This window comes from Prunus avium, chromosome 3, assembly GCF_965620075.1.
Source record: "Prunus avium chromosome 3, drPruAviu1.hap1.1, whole genome shotgun sequence".
Taxonomy (NCBI): domain Eukaryota; kingdom Viridiplantae; phylum Streptophyta; class Magnoliopsida; order Rosales; family Rosaceae; genus Prunus; species Prunus avium.
The window spans coordinates 1504209-1528262 of NC_142286.1; the positions used below are offsets into that span (position 1 = coordinate 1504209).

General features: G+C 35.4%; 2 protein-coding genes across 4 annotated transcripts; both read right to left on the bottom strand.

Moving 5' to 3' along the window:
- Positions 1 to 139: 139 nt before the first annotated feature.
- LOC110752356 (ABC transporter E family member 2-like) lies at positions 140 to 4528 on the bottom strand. Of its 2 annotated transcripts, none has more exons than XM_021952987.2 (14): positions 4313 to 4528; positions 3809 to 3911; positions 3457 to 3542; positions 3244 to 3341; positions 3031 to 3148; positions 2805 to 2894; positions 2363 to 2670; positions 2066 to 2261; positions 1794 to 1979; positions 1448 to 1702; positions 1109 to 1354; positions 770 to 991; positions 607 to 676; positions 140 to 516 (listed from the first exon to the last, which is right to left on the bottom strand). In XM_021952987.2, exons 2-12 carry the CDS (start codon positions 3909 to 3911, stop codon positions 872 to 874), a joined length of 1806 nt encoding a protein of 601 aa, XP_021808679.1. In that variant the 5' UTR covers positions 4313 to 4528; the 3' UTR covers positions 140 to 516; positions 607 to 676; positions 770 to 871. The 2 variants fall into 2 exon arrangements, with proteins under 2 accessions (XP_021808679.1, XP_021808681.1); XM_021952989.2 differs by lacking the exon at positions 4313 to 4528 and adding an exon at positions 4135 to 4288 and having other exon boundaries at positions 3031 to 3140.
- A 2332-nt stretch (positions 4529 to 6860) lies between these two features.
- On the bottom strand, positions 6861 to 22304 carry LOC110752359 (calcium-transporting ATPase 9, plasma membrane-type-like). Of its 2 annotated transcripts, none has more exons than XM_021952993.2 (34): positions 22170 to 22304; positions 21595 to 21946; positions 21069 to 21185; positions 20935 to 20974; positions 20142 to 20257; positions 19925 to 20056; positions 19735 to 19824; positions 18782 to 18851; positions 18626 to 18696; positions 18463 to 18546; positions 18303 to 18380; positions 18154 to 18225; positions 17445 to 17528; positions 17273 to 17355; positions 17078 to 17186; positions 16942 to 16997; positions 16789 to 16831; positions 16525 to 16608; positions 16233 to 16370; positions 16038 to 16100; positions 15850 to 15948; positions 15097 to 15207; positions 13565 to 13732; positions 13248 to 13307; positions 12114 to 12278; positions 11848 to 11964; positions 10506 to 10604; positions 9706 to 9843; positions 9343 to 9443; positions 8530 to 8575; positions 8289 to 8423; positions 7962 to 8069; positions 7793 to 7884; positions 6861 to 7388 (listed from the first exon to the last, which is right to left on the bottom strand). In XM_021952993.2, the coding sequence occupies exons 2-34, from the start codon at positions 21817 to 21819 to the stop codon at positions 7283 to 7285; spliced, it is 3300 nt and encodes a 1099-aa protein (XP_021808685.2). In that variant the 5' UTR covers positions 21820 to 21946; positions 22170 to 22304; the 3' UTR covers positions 6861 to 7282. The 2 variants fall into 2 exon arrangements, with proteins under 2 accessions (XP_021808685.2, XP_021808684.2); XM_021952992.2 differs by having other exon boundaries at positions 16038 to 16103.
- Between the last annotated feature and the right edge of the window lie 1750 nt (positions 22305 to 24054).

Genomic DNA, 24054 nt, shown 5'->3' on the forward strand with positions numbered 1-24054 from the left:
TTCAGAAAGCACTCCCAAGTGTTTTTCCAAGAAGCATTTCCAAAAGCACTTGTAAGTAAAAGTGCTTTCTAAAGAAGAAATCCCAAACGAGCCCTAAGTAAAATTGGCTAAAATAGTAATTTTCCACGATTTAGGGACAAATAAGCTAGAGTACTTCAGAAATCATGTTTTTACAGTTTTGTGCTAATTACCAAAACAAAAAGCATTTAGGCAAATACAATATTAGGCTACGTTAAATTAACTTCATTCGTTCCTCAAATAACATTCTAGTCAAACACAAAAACAAAGCACTTAGTCAAAACACAATATTTGATGCCACGAGAGGCCACAAAACATAGGGAAAATGTACTGAATTTGGTCACATAGGCTGAACACACTCATTCAAGCCCCCAAAAAACAAAAAAAACAAAACAATCTCTTCACCAGGCAAAGGACTCTCTCTCCAATCATTTGTGAACATGCTGGTAACTCAGCCTTGTTGTTGCTGTATCGATGTCCTCTAAAAAGTTAGCAAAACTGCAATAAATATCAAGATGATTTCATAAGTACATGACATAAACAGAGGAATATTCGACATTGTTGGAATGAGTCGTGAACCATCTATACCTTCTAGGATTATTATTGATATTGACTAGACTCTATCTATCAATGCCCTGCCCTCTGAAAACTTGCAGAACTGCAAAGTACAAATGCAGCGAAGATCAAAATGTCATAAATACACAACATGAACAGAGGAATTTTGGGCATTGTCGGAATGAGTGTACCGTACCTTTCCCGTTTGGTGGCTGGGGCTTAGTCGAGTCCTGTCCCATAGAGTCCCGCCCTTGGAGAGGGGACTTGTTGTCTCGAATATGTTGGGCAGTGTTCCAGTTTAGTCGTCCAAGTAATAATAGGACCCGGCGGCTTTTTGCTCCCTATCCTTGGTTGAGTTCAATTTGTTGATTCTTGGGCGGTAGTTTGTAGGGTCACGTCTAAATGTGATATCCAGTTGCTGCAATGCCACATTGGAAAAACAAAGAGAGAATCAGATCCTAGAACTACAAAAATTACTTTCAATTGGAGGCCGAAGTATATGCAAGGGGTGACTTGAAAAAGTTGCAAGACTTACAGATAAGAAGAGATTCATCCCACTCAACAATGACTCTGGAGAATTTGCAATACAGTCAACTGATGGCTTTCCTTCATAGACAATAACTTTGTCTGCCAAGTAAGTAGCCATAATGAAATCATGCTCAACCACGAATGCGGTTTTCTTAGCATGGAGGATGAACCTCTTTATGACTTTTGCTGCAACGATTCGCTGCTCCGAATCAAGATATGCACTTGGTTCATCTATCAGATATATGTCTGCAGGCTGCAACATCAAGCAAAAATAAAGAGATATACATTATTAGGCTGCATGGCTTCAAAGCAGATGCATCATAAACATAAAGTAAAAGTCAGTTACCTGTCCAAGGCATAGACATAAAGCAACCCTTTGCTGCTCTCCACCAGAAAGATTTGCGACTTCGCGGTCCTTCAATTCTTCGATTTGAAGAGGCTTCATCACGTCTGTCACAAACTGGGGATGAGTACTTGAATCACGAATTTTCGTATGAAGGCAGTCTCTGACAGTTGATGCAGGCAATCTAATTTTCTGAGCCTTGTACGAAACATGAAGCTTAGGTATCTCCACATTAGAATTATTTTTGAAGTGATTGGCCTACAATTTGAACCAATATATATCGTGACTCTACAAATCAGCATTTTGAAAATATGATTGAACAAAAACAAAGTGGGAAAGAAAGACATACCAGCATTTTGATAAACGTGGTCTTTCCTGTTCCATTCTCACCCAACATCACAATAATCTGAGAATCTGTAAACTCACCCTCAATCACTTGAAGCTTGAACTTTCCCAAAGTTCTAGCCATTGATGGGTATCTATACCGTGCATACGTCCCGATTTCGTCACCACTTTCTTGTGGAGTCCCAACAACCTAGACAAGGGGCAACAACACAATCAGAAAATACTGATTGAGTAAAAAACAGCATTTTCAATGACAAAATTTATAATCTTAAATACCTTGAAAGTCAGAGATTCATCCCGGAACCGTAGATTTTCTGTAGGAATAAATCCAGACAAGAAGATGTTGATTCCTTCTCTAACTGAGAATGGTAGAGTTACAACTCCATATGCGCGCGGTTTCCCATATAAACAACAAATGTGATCTGATAAGTAATCTAGAACGCTCAAATCATGCTCCACAACAATCACATAGCTGAAAAAACATAAAGAAAAATACCTATGTAAGCAAGAAATGATCCTAAAAACATAAGCAATGGAAAATTGAAGCAAGAGGATAGAGATATGGAAACAAACCTATCAGGCCTGATCAAAGATCGGATAACTTTGGCTGCTTTAAGCCTTTGCTTCACATCAAGAAAACTTGAAGGTTCGTCAAAGATATATATATCTGCGTTCTGCATGGCAACAACAGCAATGGCAAATCTCTGAAGCTCTCCACCGGATAAATAGCCTATATTACTGTCCAGAACATTGTTTAGCTCGAGATCAACACAGAGTTCTTCCTTCATCCCCCTCTCATCGATCTGTTCGAGCACCTCCCTTACTGATTTTCCATCATATTGTCTTTGGATGTCTTCGACGTCTTGGGGTTTGATAATTGCCTGTTGAAGGAAAAGAAAATGCATGTAAGACAACTATGCACTTCGCAAGAAGAAAAGGAGCTAAACAAGAACATGAAGGATAAATTTTAACATCATATGCTATTAAGGACATGAGCATCAAAATCAAAGTGCACCTTCAATTTATCTTCCAGGAGATGAATAAAATAACTCTGCAGCTCAGATCCTCGAAAGTAAGCCAAGATTTCCTGCCAATCTGGAGGGCTCTGCAAAACAAGCATCCAGATATATAGTCATAAAAAATAATGCATCAAATTAACGAAGCTTGAGAAAGTGATCACATAGTAATTAGCAAAGAGGGGAAAATGTTAAGAAGATTGAGATATAGGTAAAGAGTGTTACATTGAAACGACCCAAATTCGGTTTCAGCTGGCCAGCCAAAATTTTGAGGGCAGTTGACTTCCCAATGCCATTAGTCCCAACCAAACCAAGAACTTCACCTGGCCTAGGGACTGGCAACCTGTAATTATGTACAATTTAATTTATATTAACTTCAAAACACTAAACCCTGAAACTGATCAAAGATCACAACAAAGTGGTGAGGAATTAACTGACCTGTGTAATTTAAAAGAGTTCGAACCGTAACGATGGGTTGTATATTTGTCCAATGACTTTGGCAAGTTGATGATTTCAATTGCTCCAAATGGGCATTTCTGCATTATCACATCACATGATAGCCAGAGTCAAACGAATAGCTCCCCTAAAAAAACAACTTCAGTAGATAAAACACAGGAAATTTAAACCAAACCAAATACAATCTTCACTCACCTTAACACATATACCACAACCAATGCACAACTCTTCGGAGATACGAGCATCCTTTGACGTAGGTAAGACCTCAATGCATAATTTACCTGCACATTTATGGTTAGAAAGTAAGAAAGCATTTTCTTATACAATGTAGGGAATCGAACCTTGACCGAGAGCTTAAGAAAGTAATTTCTGGTTTTGTTAAAGTTAATTAAAAAGCAAAATCTTATAATATGAGAGGCGCGTAATAGACCAACTTTTGGTTACCAATTGACGTGACAAGTTCTTATTTATGTATAATGTATATAAGCAATCATAGACATAAACGTACAAATAGAAAGAAAGAAAGAAAAAAAGTAACATAACATACCAGTACGTACGACTGGACAACTCCTTTTGCATTCCTGCTTACATTTGTTGGGCTTGCACTTGTCAGGATTCAATATCGCTATGCGAGTCGACCTATTTTCCATCTGAAAGGTGAAAAGAATGTTTATGAACCCCACATACATACCTAAAGCATATAATACTTACAAAGAAACTGCACCTGAGCTAGTATAACACAATTGTGCGAAACTTTCAATGCCAAAAATATAAGAGCAAACAAAATCCTCAATTCTATTATCAATTCAAGCAGAAAACAAAAAGCTCAGTGATTCATATTCAGTAAAAATTTATAAAGTCAAGTTAGTTTACCAGTTGGCTACACCATGAACGGTAAAAGATTAAATAAAGGAATTTAGCAGAGTGTTTAATTCAACCCAGTATATGATTATTATGGGAAGAAGAAAAAAATAACTATATGATTTTCCAAAACAGAGAAAGAGTTAAAACACTAAGAAGAAGCAGAGACAAGGCTTGAAGAGGAGCTTACCGTGTGTTATTGCGGATGAAGATAGCTTTGGTAGCAGAGATTCAATGGCAGCAGATCAGATGGGACAAGAGAGAGAGAGAGAGAGAGAGAGAGGAATACAAGTTTCTGTTTTCGTTTTTTATTTCTAACGTGTCAAACAAGTTGTCTTCTGTTTGGATTTCAAAATAAAGTTGGAAACTGATTGGGTTACCTGCATGCATATACCTACACAAACTAGGAAAGCAAATGAAGAACAAACTAGGTTAATTAGTAAGTGTTAACAGGGATATAAACCCCAACAATCGAAGCTTTATCAATAATATTACCAATACAACGGTAAATTAACAAGTTTTATTTGCCCCAAGTACATATACTAAAATACCTAAAACATCCTGTATGTACCGTACAGATTAAGAGCATTTACCTTGCACGTGAGGTCTTAGGTTTGATTCCTCCTACTCGCTTTGTATAAATAAAAAAAATACTCTTACTTAATTACAATGCTAAAAGGAAAAATATTTATTAAATGAGTGTGAAATGGTTAGCTAACCGGTTGAACTTAAAAATAAAAACAAAAACAAAAAGTTCACGTTTTTGTCCTACTAGGGTACAAATTGTGACAACGTGATCTGAGAGATTATTAGAATTTGTTTGTTTTGGTCAAGGGGTGATTTCTATTGACCCCAAATTTCCAAGAAAGACAAAAGAAATTTCCAAGAAAGACAAAGCAGCCCACATTTAATCTAAAGTTGCCAACTCAACATTTTAGTTTTTGTTGGCGCCATGGTCCTGGTTTTTTTAAAAAAAAAAATAATAATAAAATATAAATTACTTCTTTTAATATAACTCATATGGAAAACTTCAAAATGATTGAATTTGTGCTTCCATTGCCTTCAATCAAATCTTTCCTAAAATGTGTGAAACTTTGACAAAAGAAACTAGCCGTTGTGTTGTTTCCAATATTAGGCTAATTAGCTCCCTAAGAATTTGTGATTGTGTTCAATATATTCAAACGGATCCATGATCACCTAATCTATATATATAGGGAACAAAATCTTTGACACATAACAAAATCATTCACACAAATTTGATTTCCTAGAAAATTTAGAGAAACAATCTTTGCATAGATTCTAAAGTATCTGCTATAATCTAATGGCCAATCCAACAAGATGTGCAGGTTGCAAATTTTTGAGAAGAAAATGCGCTCAAGATTGTGTTCTGGCACCCTATTTCCCCTCATCCAATCCAGAGAGATTTGCTTGTGTTCATAAGATCTTTGGTGCCGGCAACATTACCAAAATGCTACAGGTAACAATTAATTAGGATGCACTGTCAAAAAAATCTTTCTTTTGAAAGCAATTATACTCAGAAATGTTCTGTTTTCTATCTACATTTGTATATCCTAGTTGGTAAGGTAACTGCTTAAGTATTGTTCATCATTTGGCTACACACAACTCATACGAGACTAACTGTTTTTTATACAAACGATAGTCTAAACTACTTTAAACTAATCTAATCTACGGGAAGGGGGATTTGAACTTAGGTGCAAGAAGGCGGGCTCATTGCCTTGGCCAACTCGCCTAACTCACGTATGCAATCCAAACCAACTTTGGAAGCATTACAAATGGCCACTAGTAATGTAGATGTTTTTTTTATCCCTATGAATTTTTTTTTGTTACTACTTTAACCCCAAATGTTTTTTATTTATTTTTATAAATACATTATAAAAAAAAAAACAAAGAGAAATAGTTGAAAGCCTTGTTTGTATTTGAAGATAATATGAGATTTACTGAATCTGTTAATGATTTTTATTCATGTAATTATATGTGAATTGCAGCAACTTCCAGTCCATGTAAGAGAAGCAGCAGCAGACAGCATGTTTTATGAAGCATCAATACGTGTTGAAGATCCAATTTATGGGTGTGTTAAAATAGTTTCTCAATTGCAACAAGATTTATTTCAGGCTCAATCTGAGATGGCCAAGACAAAAGCTCAAATAGCATTTTACAATGCACAACAGCAACTAAATCAGCAGCAGCAAAATATGGTTGATGGTGTTGGTGATAATTACCAACAAGACCTGCACAGTGAATCTTCAAGGCTCGGTTTAGATGATCACTTTTACAGCTTGGGTTGATGTGACAAATTCATCAAGTTTAACCCAATTGCTTTGATTTAAATTCTTTATTTCATTATTGACAAAAATTCTTTCAGGTCAAGAAATAGATACCTTTTTCTTGTAGTTTTATACATTAGGATTTTTATCGTAAGCCTCGTATTTTTCATCCTTGTTTTTTTGTGTGGCATTTGGAGTACAATAATTTGGAAAACATCTCAAATCAAATCCCCTTTCGCAAAGTCGAGATTGGCTTTTAGCTTATCGTATGCATGAGTTACTTATGATCTATACAAGGTAACCTAAATTAATCAATCATTTAAATGGAACTGCAACACATTGTGAAGGGAGAATGGAATAATTTTCAAATGAGTGTTTCTATTTTGTGTAAAATCAATTTTCAAAGAAAAAGATTTTCAAGTGAAGGAAGCTCCAAAAAAGTTGCTCCAGAGCTGCACAATAACAGCTTTCTATTTACACTTGGCAATGCATTACATAGCAATTTACTAGTTGAATACAAATCCGTGACGAGTCCACTCTTACACAGAAAATCTATAGAGAAAAAAGTAAGGTCATGCCATAATGTAAGTTATGTAACCATAACCCTGGAAAAAGAAAATAGAGGCTTTCAGGCCAAAAATGAGCAATTTCTTTTTCTTGTGGGCCGGAGAAAGGGGGGAGGGGGAAGGATTCAATTCGTCCTGGCCAAATGTCAATCCACAGAAATCAAAAGATTGAGTTTTGAGAACGAGAATCATCGATTTTTCTCATAATTTCACGTAGGATTCAATTCATCCTTCTCTCAAGTTCCAAAAAATCTTCTGAAACTGATGGTTTGATGGCATGCATACAGAACACAACTAGAGAGGCGAGCATTAGGTGTTACGAGAATTTCTACATCGCTTAATTGGCCGACTGAAGAACTCGCCCAATGGTGTCTTCGAGACCGGAATTAGTTTTCCAATAACAGCAAGAGGCCAACTGTCAGAAAATAAAGGCAGTTAAGTACCATGTAAAGAAGATGGATGCATGGTATATGACCATCAACCTGAATGAACTATGAAGAACCTCAAGGGACACAAGACACTACTAAGGCCCTATTTACAGTTGATGTTAAGAGACAAAGGTTATCATGTTCATGCCATCATATGTAACATGGAGATCAAGGTAATTTGGTAGTTCTTTAATATCCATGCCAATTAAAATAAAATCAAAATTAGAGAAATTTAAATTGCAAAACAAAAATGACTGGCAACTAATTTCATTTTTTTGTCAATTGTGGTTCTCAAGGTGGTACAATAATGAGGCTAAGACTCCCATGGTCTTCATTAGCCAAACTTGAGCCAGTTTAGAAAAATATAAGCAATATCATCAAGTTTACATACCTGACGATGGCAATACCCAAGCATATAAGCCATTGCTGCCATGATAGTCTTACCGTTTTTGTAAACTTTCCGAGGAACATAATGATCAGTATCTGCAAATACAGTTATGGTGAGTAATTGTATGATAGTAAAACTAAGAACCCTAAACCAAAATGTACTGGCCTCTCACCTGAAGTACTAATGTAATTCCTATTATTCCCATAAAGAGGTAGTTCTTAGTCACTCCACTGAAGATATTTATTTCCTCAGGCTTTCGAGCATTGAACTCGTTAAAAATCTGTATAAAAAAAACACAAGATAGGCGTCAGAACAAATACTAATAAGAGGTTAGGCTAATTGCATGATATGGCATGTCAATATCATCTTTTTAACTTCCATATCTTCAGATACAATAAATGAGATAACTAACAAGCAAAATTGAAACCTTAAAATCAACTTAGCTAAACAATTAGAACGTAATTCCTAATTCGCATTATTTTCAAGTTCCTATACTTACTTGGCAGAAGACAAATGCATTAAATATGATAGTATTCTTCACACTAGTGGCCTGCTTCTGGGTCTCATTTTGCAGACCAAGAATGCTAGTTCCCAGAAAGTTGAGGACCAGGAGGACAGCAACTTGATACATAGCCTGTGGTAAGTAAAAGTTAATGACAGAACAGAGTTGTACAAGGTAACTTATGTTTCTACTGTGATCTCAGCAATTTTCCAACAATAGTCTCATGGATATAAGGTACCTGAATGAGTAGGTTCCTCCACATGATGTTCGTTATAAGAGGTTCCCTAAACAAGCAAACATCAGATCATTACTTCCTTCATCTAAATCTAGAGGTGGTCCATTAAGGCAATGTGATATACAAGAATACCTGGCCTTGCAAATGCACCCAAAATAATATACAATCTCTCAAATATTATTTAAAACCAAATCTACCAATTTTAAGATGAGCGCAACTCAAGAGAGAATATCAGAAGGGCAAAATAAATGCAAATAAATCCTACTTCCCCTTATCGAAAACTCATAAAAAGTTGACTAAGAGTGGGAAGAATATTATAGACCATCCCATGTGATTGAAATATGGGTCCAAAAAAACTAAATCAACAATATAAGGAACAGCAGACTTTCAACGCATATGTTGTTCCTCCTCCTAATAATTGTGCGAGGGCAGTCGAGGAGGGCCGGGAGAGGGACAACCCCCATAGTATTCTTATAGATCCCAAGATATTTTAATAAATATGACAAAAGTATCAAATGAAAAGGCCAAGCAAGATCAACTTATTTTCTTCTGATATGCCCAGAATCCAGACGCTAGCTGAAACTCTTCATCGTCTTCAGATGTCAAACACTTAAATATCCAAAAATTATTGAAAATATTTTTTTCTGTTGAAAGGTGACTAGAAGATCAAGACTTTAATATTTTGTTATTCAGAAAACAACAATAGACAGCCACCATATTTATAACAGCCTAAAGCCACAAGAATTTAACTTTAACAGTATCGAATTTAGATATGTTATGAATACACCATTGCTAGCTAGCCACAGAATTTCACACCTTCGGCCAACTGGTGTTCTATGCATAAGGTTGTCTGTAGGTGGCTCAGTAGCCAATGCAAGTGCTCCTAGAGTATCCATGATCAAGTTAACCCACAGAAGCTGTACGAACAACATGAAACACATTATATCAAGGAGGGTCCTTAAGTGTCCGGGCCCATTGCTATTTAGAACCACAATGTAAGAAGGAAAACAACGACAGAAACAAATAAGTAGTAACATTCTAAAATGCCGAGGATTCTTTTACTCATTTTGTTCTGGCTTCATATTCCAGATTGTACAATGTTGATTCATGACGGAATAATAGATATCCATAACCAATTAAGATATATATAAATATATATCTGGAGAGAGAGAGATCAACCTGTACAGCATTTAACGGGACACGACCAGACGATATCGCTGCCACAACATTAATTACAAGAGCTGCAACATTAACAGTAAGTTGGAATTGGATAAATTTCTGAATATTTGCATACACAGAACGTCCCCAGCGAACAACCTACATAAAAACATTGTGAACAGATAAAATCACAACCTGAATCCTATCATTAGATGAGTAAAGATATATCAGAATTATATCACTCCTTATTTAACTTGGGTATATGCACTGAAAGTCAACCCATTAATTTAACCACAAAACTATATAACTTTTTTTTACCAATGTTCTGAAAACCAGGGCAAAAGAAAAGGACTAAAGATTAAAATATTTACTATATATAAGATTTTAATTGTATGATATGTTAAAAGATATGTCAAAATATTTACCAATGCCAGGAGTCAGGAAAAAAAGATACGTAGTGTTCCTTAAAAATAGATGTTCACAAATCTGATATGTTAAACAACAATGGATATGATGATGGGAGGAAAGCAGAAAGAAAAAACCACATAATATGCATATTCAATTCAAATATAAGGCAGTCCTGCAAGAGAGATGATGTGCCTCAAACCTTGAGCAAGAACTATCAAGATTCAAGACCATTCCTAACCACAAACCTTTTCATTAAGATCCACCACATAGATGCTAGTCCTAAGGGCTGAGGTTTAAAAGCTTCAATGTATTATCTATTTTAACTTAAAGAAGCTAAATGCAAAAAAAGCAACAAAGTTACTTGAATTTTAAATAAACAAGTGAAGCAATATTTTTATAAGTTGTTTACTCACCTTTACAACAGAAGCAAAGTTATCATCCAAGATAATGATATCCGAACTTTCTTTTGCAACTTCAGTTCCTTGAATGCCCATAGAAAGACCAATATCTGCCTAAAATACAAAACGGAAAAAATTTGATCAACTATAACTAGGAAACGTTCCAACAGTGGAAGTTGAACAGATAATGTTTTAGAGCATAAAAGCCAGAATCAAAACCATGACCAACAAGAGGCAGGAAAGAAAGGTCATCCAGCTAAAAACCACCCTTCTGAACCACGAAGATGTTTTTCCTTTTAATGTGTTAATATTGATACCAATGACCATTCAGTTTCAAAAGATGCTATTTCCTATCATATATAGGAAGAGAATTCTTATGAACAAGTGTTTCTTAAATAATCTGCATCTAAACAATTGTGTTAAGACAAACCTTTGTGGCAGCATGGACATGGATGTGCATAGCAGATAATGATTATAGATTTGCTTGTATTCCGATATTCAGGCCATATCCATTAATATAAAAAATGACTGGATACTTTTTCAATTTTCAAAAGTAAATGTTAGGGTTTGGATATATCTGTGAGATACTTAATACATATAGGAAGTATCTATGAAGTATTGATATTCAATCTCAAAATACAGATATTGCTCCTTTAAAGAAGCATAAATGCTTATTCCATTATTTTCTGTAGGAAAGAAAACCTTATTAAAAGATAGAAAATCAATTACAAAAGGAGATGGGCAAGTCCACCTGAAAAAAACCAGGTATAAAACAATTTTTTTTTTAACCAAGCCAAATCAGGTTAAGGCCTAACCAGCCACAGCCAGAATGCAACCACACTTAATACAAAACTACAGATCGGTCAAGATTGTTGTAACTTGTACTCCATTAGAGTGCTAAACAAACCAAGCAGCATGGACTAGATTACAAGCATATTTTCTCAATTGCTTATATATATAGGGTCCACTATGAATTTTACTTCAATGATCCAAACTTTCTACTTTTCAATTCTTCATTCAAAGTTCACCCTTGCAAAAACTTAAACAAGTTGAAAACCATTAATACATCTACTTGAGACGAATAAAATAGATCCTTAATTGAAGCTCCCTCTATATATAGATATGAATATAATTTTAGTATTACTTCTAGTCATCCAAATATATACCTCATTGTCCATCATAGGACCTGATGCATTTCAAACTTCACATCTCATTAACATCAAGAAAAATACCTTTATCAGGATTCTTATATGTCAATGTGAATCATAGCACATCCATCTTGAGATATCTTTTTAAAGCTTAAAAGACATGAAAGCGCCAACCACATGATATTATTTAATCCACGAAAATGACAAACCTCATGAAGTGCGGGAGCATCATTAGTGCCATCTCCTGTTACTGCGACAACATCACCACCCTTACGTAATGCTTGCACAAGCAACAACTTGTCATTAGGGGAAGATCTACCCATTACCTAAGAAACACCATACAAAAATGTATATTGGCTTTAGGTACAAACAGAGCAACTCACATTTCTATGAATATCTGACATATTAAGCTGAACAGACTGAAGATCAAAAGCTAAGACATATTATCAGCATTTTCACAATGTAGGAGCCATACTGTTATCATCTTGGCAACTTGTTCCCTTTCTTTTTCAGATAATGCACGGAATGTTTTTCCTTCAATGATACTAGGCTCAGTAGCATCTTCGAGTGAAAGTAGTATTCCACACTCTATTGCGATTGCTTTTGCTGTTTGAAGATTGTCTCCAGTGACCATCCGTACCTATAGGTTCACAGAAATGTGATTCTTATGGTCATTTTTCAGATGTATAAATCATAATATAAGATATTGCATAATGTAAATAACTATACATCTCCCATCACTGTACACTTAAGGACAACAAAAAGGAGGCTTCAAATGGAATATCATAATCATGAAACAAAATCCTTGAAACTCCTCTCTGTCTACCATGAAGACCATATCAAAGGTGCATTTGTTGGGATTTTTAAGGAATTTTAGCATACATTTGTTTGTGCTTGGCAAATAGGTACTTCATAGATAATGCAACCTAATTTGAATTATTAAAACTTGCAGACTAATGTTTGAACCATATTCTTTCTTAACAGATTAGCATCAAAACAGAGATCACTTGTGGCATAAAATGAAGGTAGAACAGTGTGAAAAGAATGCTGAATATGAGAATTCTGAAGGCTGCTCACACGAACCACATTATAAATCCTTTACTAACGAACTCAGTCCAGCTTACCAAGAGTTTCTCAGTAACATACGGATTAGCATAAATACTAGCCATAGAAAACACATGACTCGATGATTTAGTTCCTACGAGCTAGGAACTTATCAGAATAACAGAATCCCTCTAATCCTAAAGTTAAAAAGTATTTATCATCCTTAGTACATGTATAATACTGATTATATTACTTAACATTCATGAGGAGCCAAAAAGCTCTTTAGCACGATTATTTCCACCAAAGAATATTCCTCAAAGATCCAACAACAGAACGTCAGATATTATTGACAAATAAAGCAATCCTAGAGGATTTTATATTCGTTCCTACAAGCTGAAATAAAGGGTACACCAATAAGCCACAACATAGGCATCTCGAAACTAATCTGTCCTTTATATCCACCATTATACTTTGCAGTAATGTAACATAAATCAAGATGTTATATGAGTCATGACCATGCATATACAATAATATGAAGATATTGTCTAGAAAATGTGAAGGTTACCTTAACACCAGCTTCTGTGCATAGTCTCACTGCATCTTTAACACCAGGACGACAAGGATCCTACTCATGGACATGCATATTAGCTTATAGCGAAGATAATACAAGGCCCAAATTTAAATACTTTATATTGCAAGCAAGACCCAAGAGTACTTTCTATGCCATAGACTATCAAAAATAATAATGCAAAGCTCACTCTAAATCAATTACTGCAACATGGGGGCATACTTTGTTTACGTGTGTGTTTGGATCATTCTCATGAAAAATGGAAAGGCAAAAAACATAATTTAGTATCATGAGAAACTTGTTCTTGGGTGCACCTTTATACCAATAATACCAAGCAAAACAAGGTTATCTTCTGGTAAAGCCCATTGACTTAAATGCTCTTCCTCAGTTGGAACTTTGTCCAATTCATATGATCTGTATGCAATGGCAACACATCGCAAACTGCTTGCTGCCATGTCATCAATAGCTGCCTTGAAAAAATCCTGCAAAAGGATATAAAAAGACATCACACCCAAGTTTCACTGAAAATTTCAAGAGACAAAAGAAAATTTCTCAACTTTCTAAGAGAAACCTATTTTCCACGTTAAAGTTGACCATATCCACCGGTACTAAAGGTCCATTTGGATTGAAGGAAAATGAAAATATCTAAGAAAATCCACATGTAAAGTGATTATTTTTTTTATAAATAAAAATATTGAGGAATTTCAAATAACAGTTTTTCTTGAAATCCCTCTTTTCTTAAGAGTAATGATATTTGGACACACAACATTGACACACTTCGTGACACCCGCTGATGTGTCAATGTATCATTTGTTCTTCTTTTCTCCTCGTTTTCTGTTCAGCGAATAATACATTGACACATCAGTGGGTGTCAACTAAGTGTGTCAATGTTGTGTGTCCAAATAGCATTACTCTTTTCTTAAATAGTCAAATTTACATGTGGATTTTAAACATAAGATTTTAAAATTTCTCAAATTACAATTAAGCAATCTTCATTCAAATCTTTCCATCCAAATGGACCATTAGAGTTTTGTGCAATCAATCCCACATAATTGTGAAGAGAATTTAAAATTTGAAAAATAAATAAGTATATATATATATATATATAGAAATCCTCATATGCAGGCATTCGGACATTATTATCGTGCAGACGCCATGTATTTTGTACTACCCCTCCCTGCTTTCCTACCTGTTTACAATAGCATCCGCACGATAATAACGTGCGGACATCCGGATAAGAGAATAACTGTATATATATATATATATATAATCATCAACAAGCAAAGCCTTTTAACCAACATAAGTAGAGAATGACAAATCATCCTCTCCTGGGTCATTTTATATCTTAAATACTATAAGAGCTTACATGGAGTCTCCAACCCACATTGTCAATATTGAACACATTTATGATTATATAAATTATTCAATCCTCTTACTGTACTCAAATAGAACATGCACGAATTTTCAACCATATATCTCTGACGAATTTTACATCAAAGACAGTAGCCAAACTTCCTTTGAAAGGATTATCTCAGACTTTTGTGACTATATTTTCCATTGTGTAAAAGTGTTACCTACCAAAATTAAGTTGTTCAGCAGTTTTGAAGGCTCGTCATTACCATGTGTAAAAGTGTTAGCTATAGCGCTTATTCATACACATAAAATGCTTTAATAGATTCTTCATCCATAATGTCTGGGATATATTTACCTAAATGGCTGATAAATGCCAATTGTTCCCAAGATTTTTATTTTCTCATAGATATTTCTGAATATGTTTTTTTTATTATATTTATAATAAGTGATAACTGATAAGACTTTCTGAATATGTATGGCTCATTTTCCCAACCTTATCTTCGTTAATATTCTGCGAGCAACCATTTGAGTCAAGATACTCTGTACACGAGGCTAAAACTATCTCTGCTGCCCCTTTCCAATGTATATGAACTTTAGAGTCAGTCTGTCAATAAAAAATAAAAGTAAAGAAATCACATTATCATAGGATTAGGCAAACAAGAGAGAAGCTGTGCACATAAAAGTTTAAGTAGTTTATTGCTTCCTTATGTGTTTGCATCTATGGATGTATTATCATGTATGCCTCACTATATAAGTATAATATAATTACATGCAAAACATGCATATAGTGATATTTTCTAGATGAAAAATACAGAAGGTGAAGGTGGTGTGAGATATAAGATATGAAGCACTATGTCCTCTGGGAAATAAGATACTTTAGTTCATAAGTATGAACATATAAATACAGAATATATCATGTATCTGCCTGTCTCTATGTCTGTACTTATATGCATGTGTAATGTAAGGGTCCAATGACCACACTGGTTGACATTGGTGAACCCTACCATGTGATAAAGAGGTTGATGCCAACCCAGTTGAAAACAAGTAGATCCGGGTTGGCCGACCAGTTTTGATTGAGAAGCCACTATAGTGCATTTTTCCTCGGAACAACTCAATCATGTTGGGAGAACATGACATAGTAGGTTTGGTTCAAGCTTATCTATAATGTGATGCACATGCAACTCCCATTAGGTCTCAAACTTGTGATTGACAAATTGAAACTTTACACCTTAAATGAATCAATTACCTGTTTTAGTGCAACACCACCTCGCTTTTTCTCTGAGTTGAAAGGGAAAACATGAAGAACCGTAGACTCTGATCTGATAACATCAAACTTCATCCCCAACTGTGATACAAATTTTGATAATTAAGAAAATCTTCAATTATTGGAGACAAAAGAGTACCAGAATACACTAAAGCACATTTAAATGGAACCTTGACTGCCCACGAAAGTATAGCCTTTTCTGTAGGAGACCCAGAAATCTCTACTTCACCACCCTGCTAATAAAATTAATTTTATGTTTAATTATCAATATGTTCAATTGAGAATAACCACCAAAGTTCAACAGTTGACGAAAACAATGTCCTCCCTCCCTTGATGATTCTGCGACACCTGAAAAGAAATATTACCTTTGGCTCAAATACGTTCCCAGTGGTATTTTGTGCAATGCCCTCACTTAGCAGAGTGGAAACTTGTGGATGCAACTGTGAGGAATCGTCTGGCAGATTTATCTTCTTTTTCCCAACATATGCTTCAACCACAGTCATCTGTAGTATCATATATTTTTGTCATTATTTCTATTTGACCGAGATATTTTTCATATCATAACCACTAAAAGATCCCCACGTTTCACATGCTGCCCAGTACCATGTGTTTAAAAATTGATGAAAACCATAATTCAGTTTTGAAAATAGAACACACCTGGTTCAAAGTCAATGTCCCAGTTTTATCACTACAAATTGTTGTTGCTGAGCCCATAGTTTCACAGGCTGACAGTCTACGCACCTGAACATGTCTGATGTTAATCTTTTATAAATGCATTCCTTGTAGAAGCAAAAATATCAGAAAAATGAAAACATAATGATAGTAAACCAGTCAAAGACGAGGGGAAAACAAGAGAGGAAATATACTTTCTTTTATTAAGAAACAGAAAAACTGGAAGAAAAAAAAAACAAAGATACTTACCAACGCCTTATCTGCCATCATTTTCTTCATCGAGTATGCTAGCCTGTCACAGAATTGAAGTACAGAGGCAAAGTTGATAACATAAATGAGAACTATATCGGTACATTAAACTTAACTCCATAACCTGAAACAAAAGTGGTGGATACTACATACGTCAGTGTAACGGCCAAAGGTAGCCCTTCAGGAACTGCAACAACCACAATGGTGACCTGAATGGTTCTAAAATTTGTTATAAAAAAAGCCCAACATATAACAATAAACCTAACGAGCATCAAGAAACTTCACTTACGGCAATGGTAAACACTTTTACTGCTCCATCTATAGCTTTGCCAGTGCTAGTCTGGCCAGCTTTAAATTGGACGGTTCCATCTGCATCTCTTGAATTTCCAGTGAAGTATCTAAAATTTCAAATAAGAGTGCAACCGATAAGATGATAAATAATTCACGTAATAGGATATACGTTATTCAATGATCACAATGTTACCTGCCCCACAGGACAGCAAGCACCAAAACAGCTACTGAAAGCCCAACTATGCCAATAAAAGTTGCAACTCCATTCAAGCGCACCTATCACACATCACCAAAAGAAAACCTTGAGCTGTAAATAATGGATTTTCATCGTTGAAGCAACAATATTTGAGAAAAAAAGCAAAAACCTGTAAAGGAGTTTCTTCACCGTTATCCTCTGAGATACTTGCCATCAACAATCCCCATTCAGTATTGATTCCAACACCAGTTACCTACAGATAAATATAAAGGTGAAGCAACATGGTGACACTGACAGAACACTTCTTAGTTTAAAAGAAATTTGGTACATGATTGCACCAATTATAACATTGTAGGACAAATTCCATAAACATGAGTTACTCCAGCATCAAAATAAATAAAATCAACACGAAGAAGTTAGCAGATTCTTAGTAATGTGTTTGCGACACACAATTCAAAAAAGTTGATAGTACATAGCAAGAAAAGGGACAGATTCTGTGAAATTGGAATATAAATACATATAGCAACCATGCATCAACATCATACTTGTTAATATCCAATGAATAAGAAATTGGTAGTGTAACCAGATTTTCCTATTGTTGGAGTAAGACATGATATTAAATATTGTCTAAAATCAAAAACCCATATTCTTAATTTTTCTGAGATCAACAGTAGGAACTGATATTCACCAAAGAAAAAAAGAAATACATAATGAATGAGGGTAAGGAATAAAACAAAAGTTCACAACTGATCACTATCCCCCCAACCAAAAAAAAAAGGAAAAAAGAAAAGGAAGTTAAATGATAAACATTAAGTGTGTGATTCTTTCGGTCATGTTATGAAAAGTGCAGTACAATAAATTAATTGAAAGTACTTTACCAGCATAGTACCCACTCCATCAGCCACTTTGCAACCTGACATTAAGAAAGGTGTCTTCTGATCCTTGTGAACCTAAAAGAGATGGCGCTTAAGAATTATATGGATAACAGTCATAATTAATTACTACAGGGAACCATTTAACCACTCACAATCTTGCTTTCACCAGTCATGCTAGATTCATCAATGGCAAGAGAATGACCAGTTACTAAGATTCCATCAGCAGGGACCTAATTACAAACAAAATAAAATTGGTTACATGATATACAATTCATTTCCACTGGAGCAAACTAAAACAGTCAATACACTTACCTGATCGCCTATTCTGAGAGGTATAACATCACCAACCACAATATCAAATATCGAAATCTTTACTATTCTACCACCTCTCATGACCTGCAGAAAATTTCAATATATAGTTAATTTAGCATCCAAAGAGTGAGTTTTAATACTCCAATGATGTAAGAGTGCACACCTCCAGTTGTATATTTTCCTTTTCCGCATTTAAATTTTGAAACTGAAGAGATTGCCGATAATCACTAATAGCTGGCAAAAAAAAAAATTAATGAACAGGAGAAAAGTACCTAACTGAAACAAAATAAAATCACAGGTACAAAATCAATTCCAATACCTGTAACAACTATAACAAGGAAAACAGCAAAGAAAATGCTTGATCCATCATACCATCCTTCAGCAAGACCCTATGAGGATTATCAGAAGAAAAAAGGTAGGGAACAGTAAACACTACTAGAGAAACCTTAGAAAAAAGAAAGAAAGAATGGAAATACAAACCATGACGAGATAATTAGACGAACCAGTTATAGGTTAAATGAGAGACTAGAGGATGCAAAATTGAGTAGATTTCAACTATTCCAAATAAAAATTAATGATATAAAATGAAGGGAGTAGGATCAGATGGTTTTTCTTTGCAAAAATATCAAAGAGAGGTTAAGATATATTCTTTGAGTGGATATTTGGGTGTTTCGTATGGTTAGGTGTTGGAGAGTGTATTAAATTTATAAGTTATAATTGTACAAAATAAGGACATGTATAAAATATTTACCATAAACAAGATAAAAATTTGCACTATTTTGGATGGGCAGGTGTTCTGAGTGTTTTAAGAATTTTTGAATCGGAAAATCAAAATGTTGAGAATTCCAAATACCTTTCATTTTCCATTTTCCAATCCAATGTTTTCTGACTTCTATAATTCTGATGTTTGGATTTGGATTTAATTGTATTATGTCAAAATCGGAAACTTTTGGATCAGTTTCTGTCAATTTAGAATCCAACTTGCACCCATAGTTCCTAATATTGATTACTGCTTCGCTCCTAAGCTAGTTTAATTTTTCAGAATTTATGTGCAATGTTTTATCATTGTTGTCTTATCATAAAGAGCTTAATCATATCTAGAGAGACAATTATAGTCCATGAGAAATAAGTTTAGAATCATGTTATACTGAGACCTAATTTCGCACAGAGAAAAAAGAGTTTTCCTTGAAGAAAACAAAGCCAATCTAGGTTAACAATGCATAACCAACTGATGGGGCAAAATGACGAGTTAATTTGAAAGGCCAAGAATACCTCAGTTTTTATTCCAAGAACCAATGACACCACTGCAGCTATGATCAAGATTATAAGAGTTAAGTCTTGCCAAGCTTCCCAAAGGAACCCCTGCAGGACAGCACAAAAATGAATTGCAGTTATTGCAACAACTTCCTAACTTAAAACAGTAAATAACAAAAAAGTAACACCTTGTACTAAGATTATATACCAAGAAACTCCGCCCTTTTTTCCGAGGATATGTATTGGATCCAAAAACATTCTTTCTTCTTTCTACATCCATCTCGTCCTCATCAACTCCCTTCTCCAAGTTTGTTTTTAGCAACGCTGATATGCCTTTAGCCTGATGAAATGATGATTACCTTATGTAAGCAGAGCACAAAGAACAATACAAAAACAAGGAGAAAATACATTTGCAGTTGGCTGACCCCTCCATATTGCTGTAGAGCGTTAATATTGTTCTCCCTGGTCAATGAAACAAGTTGTTCTAGTGCAATTCCATAATCACCACTTGAAGTTGGGGGTGCAACTGTTGTGCCTAACCCTGTATCATCCAGAAAAAATAAATAAATCAAGTTCATAAGCAACTGGAATGGAATCTTCCATCGGGGACGAAAATACAGATACAATTATGTGTAAAAGAAATTTTGAACTGCCTAACAATATTAGACACATGATATGGACCCAACGTATACTGAGCCTGCGAAAACACAACATGCAATAATGCTTCCTCTTGAGTGTAGCATGGGCCTAGCATGCGCAAAACCACGGAAATTACAGAAACAAGGTAAGATAAGAAATCAACATGATTCAAACTATGGACCAGTAACAGCCCGACTTTGAATACCATGTCAAGTGACCATAAAATGAAAAGGCTTAGGCTTCAATGAAACAAGCCCAACAATATATATTACATATCAAATCTAACACAAACTAACATTGACACTGTAAAACCATTTCAACCTAGACAACAAAGTAGCACTGATGCCGCAACAAAAGATGAAAATATTGGTGTCGGGTGAAAATATCAACGGTGCGAGTCTACCTTCTGAAAAGTGTAATATTGGTAGAAATTATGGACAAGGCAAAAACTTACTTACAGCCTAAAGACATGAAAACTAAAATAAATGCTAAACAAATAAAAAACGAAGTGAATTAGATGTGTAAGCTTCATAAAATAGTATAGTAATTATAAATAATTGACAGGTAGGGTGAACATACCGTGTTCCCTTTCTCCAGCCAATCTGAATAGCAGTGCTGCCTAATATGACAAGTAATCATCAGTTGAACTGATCAAAAACAGTACCAATCACCATAGTGAAAATTTCATCATTGTTATAAAAAAAAAACATTACTCTTATGACTTGTGCATGGGATCTAATCATCCTCCTCCTATTTTCTTTTTCTTCCTCTTTCTTTAAGTCCATGGTGTACCGGAATCGTCGGGAAGCATTTAGCACGAGTGCCGCTTGCTGCCAAGAAAATGATAAGGAAATGTAATAAATAATAGTAATATTCCATTTCCAAACCTTGTCATTCCTCATTAAATCCATAGCATTTGACAGTAATTTCCAGGATTGAAAAAGAAAAACAAAACAAATTTGATTTGATTTGAATCCCAATCCAAATTCCAATACCAAACCAACAATGCCGATTCATTTCCTCTTTGAAATCAGCCAAACACAATGCTAGCTATTGTTATAGCTACAATTTCTACGGCATTGCCAAGAATTAATTAATGTGAAAGAATTTGAATCCGAAAAAAATCATTCAAAAACAAAAACAAAGGACATTGCGCATTGGCATTGGCATAGGCATTGCAGGCATTGTGGGCATTGTAATGCGTTTGAATTGGAATGTCGTATTTGATAACAAACGTACCCTCCATCTCCTGAGCGTCTCGGGAGGCGCGTTCTTGGTGTTGGCAATGTCGAAGGGATCGGTGGTGGACGGCACGTCGTTTGCTGCTGCTGCGGCGGCGTCGTCGTCGAACTCAGTCTCGAGGCCGACGCGTGCCCCGGCCTCCATGTCTGGGTGGGTCCTCCCTGACAACGACGCCGGCAGCAAGCCGTTCGTAGAAGACGACGAACCACGGGACGCGGCCATGGCTCTCAATCTCAGTCGTCGTTTCGCAACAAAAGATCAATTGGCGCTCCTCCTACGCTTTCTTCCCTTAGCTCGACCTCCGATGCGCTGCTACTGCCTGCAAACACTTATGTCGGGGCCCACCCACCTCCCAAAAACACCAGCCAAAAAGAAGAAGAAAAAAAATCCCCAATCAACAACCTTTGCAAAACTAAGCCGTACAACAGAAGAATTAATGTCCATTTTTTTCATTAATTTGTTTATGGCTATTTTCATGGTTTTTTTTAGTAAAAATTTGGTATTTTCCGGCGAACAGCTGTACAAATTTTACCGGTTTTTTAGGAGGATAATTCGGAGGCGAGAGAGCTTACCTGTAAACGACTTGCACGTCCCATTACAGCTTCGTGGATAAGGAGAGCCGAAGGATGAACAGAGATTTGGCATTTTTATTTATTTATTTATTTTTATGTTATTTGTTTTGGTTCCGTTTGGAAAGCGAAAATGGAGGGAGGGAAGCTTCGAGGAAATTTCTTCATGCATGTGCATGGCATGACCACATGAGAGAGACTCCCTTGTTTTCGGGCGGGTCAAATCCACGGAGGCTGTTTTGGTGCGAAAAATAAAATGCTTAATTACACTAAAGCCTCTTGAAAGTTCAGTCAAATCTTATTTGCTCTTTCAAACTTAAAATGACCAACTTTCATCCTTTGATCGAGGTTTGCTGACCCACTTTGTCCCTACCGTTAACTCCATCAAAATATCTGTTAAATTTGATGACTAGTAGAGGTGTTTTTGTAATTTCATATACATGGATCATTACATCAATTGAGTTGGTGATACGGCAAATGAAGCCCATCTCCACATAGATAAAAAATAATTAAATATTCTAATAAAAATAAAATAAAATAAAACAAAAAAATTTATAACTAAATTGACAATAGGAATAACAAAAAAAAATTACAGATCCCATCCCAAAAACAATTACAGAAAAATTTAGAAAAGAAAAAAAACAGATTTTCTATTTAAACCCCGCACTTCTCTTTGTTCACCCCAATACTTAAATCATTAAGCTGTAAGTTTTATTATTATGTAAAAAGATAAAAAAAAAGGTCATCCAACTTAATATTTAACCCTAATACATCTATACACACACCCTACACACCCCACCACCACTCTTCATCTTCTTCTCAAAAAAATAAGGGCATTCTTCATCTTTTCCCCCCATTATTAAGTTTAGATATATGCTTTTTTCTATAGTTTGTAGCAGGAAGATAGTGGGGTTTAAATAGAATAGATTATTATAAATAAACCCAATCATAGACATGTATTTTTAAAAACCCACACACTATTTAAACATAGAAACACACCCAAAATCAACAATTGTATATTTTTTGGGTGTGTTTATAAATGGGTTTTGAGTGTGTGTAATGATGGGTTTTGGGTGTGTTTATAAAGTGTTTTGGGTGTTGGGTTTTTTTATAATTTCAGCCCCCATTTTTGGTGTTTTAGTGAAACCCCCTAAATAGAAAAACTCTTTTATTTATTTATTTTTCAACTTGTGGTGTATTTAAGAGTAGTTTGGGAAGATAGTGGGGTTTTCTTAGAAATTGTGAAAATTTAAATTAGAAGTTGGGGTGAATTTAGAACATGGGGTGAACAAAGAGAAGTATGGGGTTTAAATAGAAAATCTCAACCAAAAAAAAAAAACACATCCATCATCATCTCTAGAGCACTGCCATAAATCGCCCCTCCTCTCGACCTCATCCACAAACACCACCCCTCTGTCTCTCTCTTTGACACCCAGCCACCAACACCAGTGCCTCCATTCCTCTTACTCCACCTCTCTCTCTCTCGCATTTGGACTTGGTGGGGTTGGATCTGGTATTGTTGGCCACGAATACGGTGGCGTAGCCTTAGGCTTTGGGGGTTGGATATGGTATTACAGCTAGGCTTTATGCTCGACGGATCTGGAGTTTGTGGCTCGCCGAATTTGTATCGAATCTATGTCATGGTGATGGGTTGTGTCTCTCATTTTGATATGCTGGGTTCGTTGAAGTTTTATTGTTGGGGTTGTTTATTTTATTTTTTTATATGCGGATTTGCTGGAGTTTTATTAAAATGAAACTTTAGGGAGGGTAGAGGTGACTCGGGGTCGGGGTGGGGTGGCTGGGATTGAGGATGACGGAGGTTGAGATGGGGATGAGGTGTGTTGATAAGTTTTGGGTGTAAGGGGAGAGATTAATGGTGTGCATGGGT

Excerpts from the sequence above, each read along its gene's own strand:
- LOC110752356 (XM_021952987.2), bottom strand. The coding sequence starts at position 3,911 with ATGGAAAATAGGTCGACTCGCATAGCGATATTGAATCCTGACAAGTGC. Across the intron at positions 2,895-3,030 it reads CGAATTTGGGTCGTTTCAAT|AGCCCTCCAGATTGGCAGGA; the intron begins GTAACACTCTTT and ends CTTGTTTTGCAG. Across the intron at positions 1,980-2,065 it reads ATGAATCTCTGACTTTCAAG|GTTGTTGGGACTCCACAAGA; the intron begins GTATTTAAGATT and ends CCCCTTGTCTAG.
- LOC110752359 (XM_021952992.2), bottom strand. The coding sequence starts at position 21,819 with ATGGCCGCGTCCCGTGGTTCGTCGTCTTCTACGAACGGCTTGCTGCCG. Across the intron at positions 16,832-16,941 it reads CCTTTGGCCGTTACACTGAC|GCTAGCATACTCGATGAAGA; the intron begins GTATGTAGTATC and ends ATTCTGTGACAG. Across the intron at positions 15,949-16,037 it reads TACTTTCGTGGGCAGTCAAG|TTGGGGATGAAGTTTGATGT; the intron begins GTTCCATTTAAA and ends TTTGTATCACAG.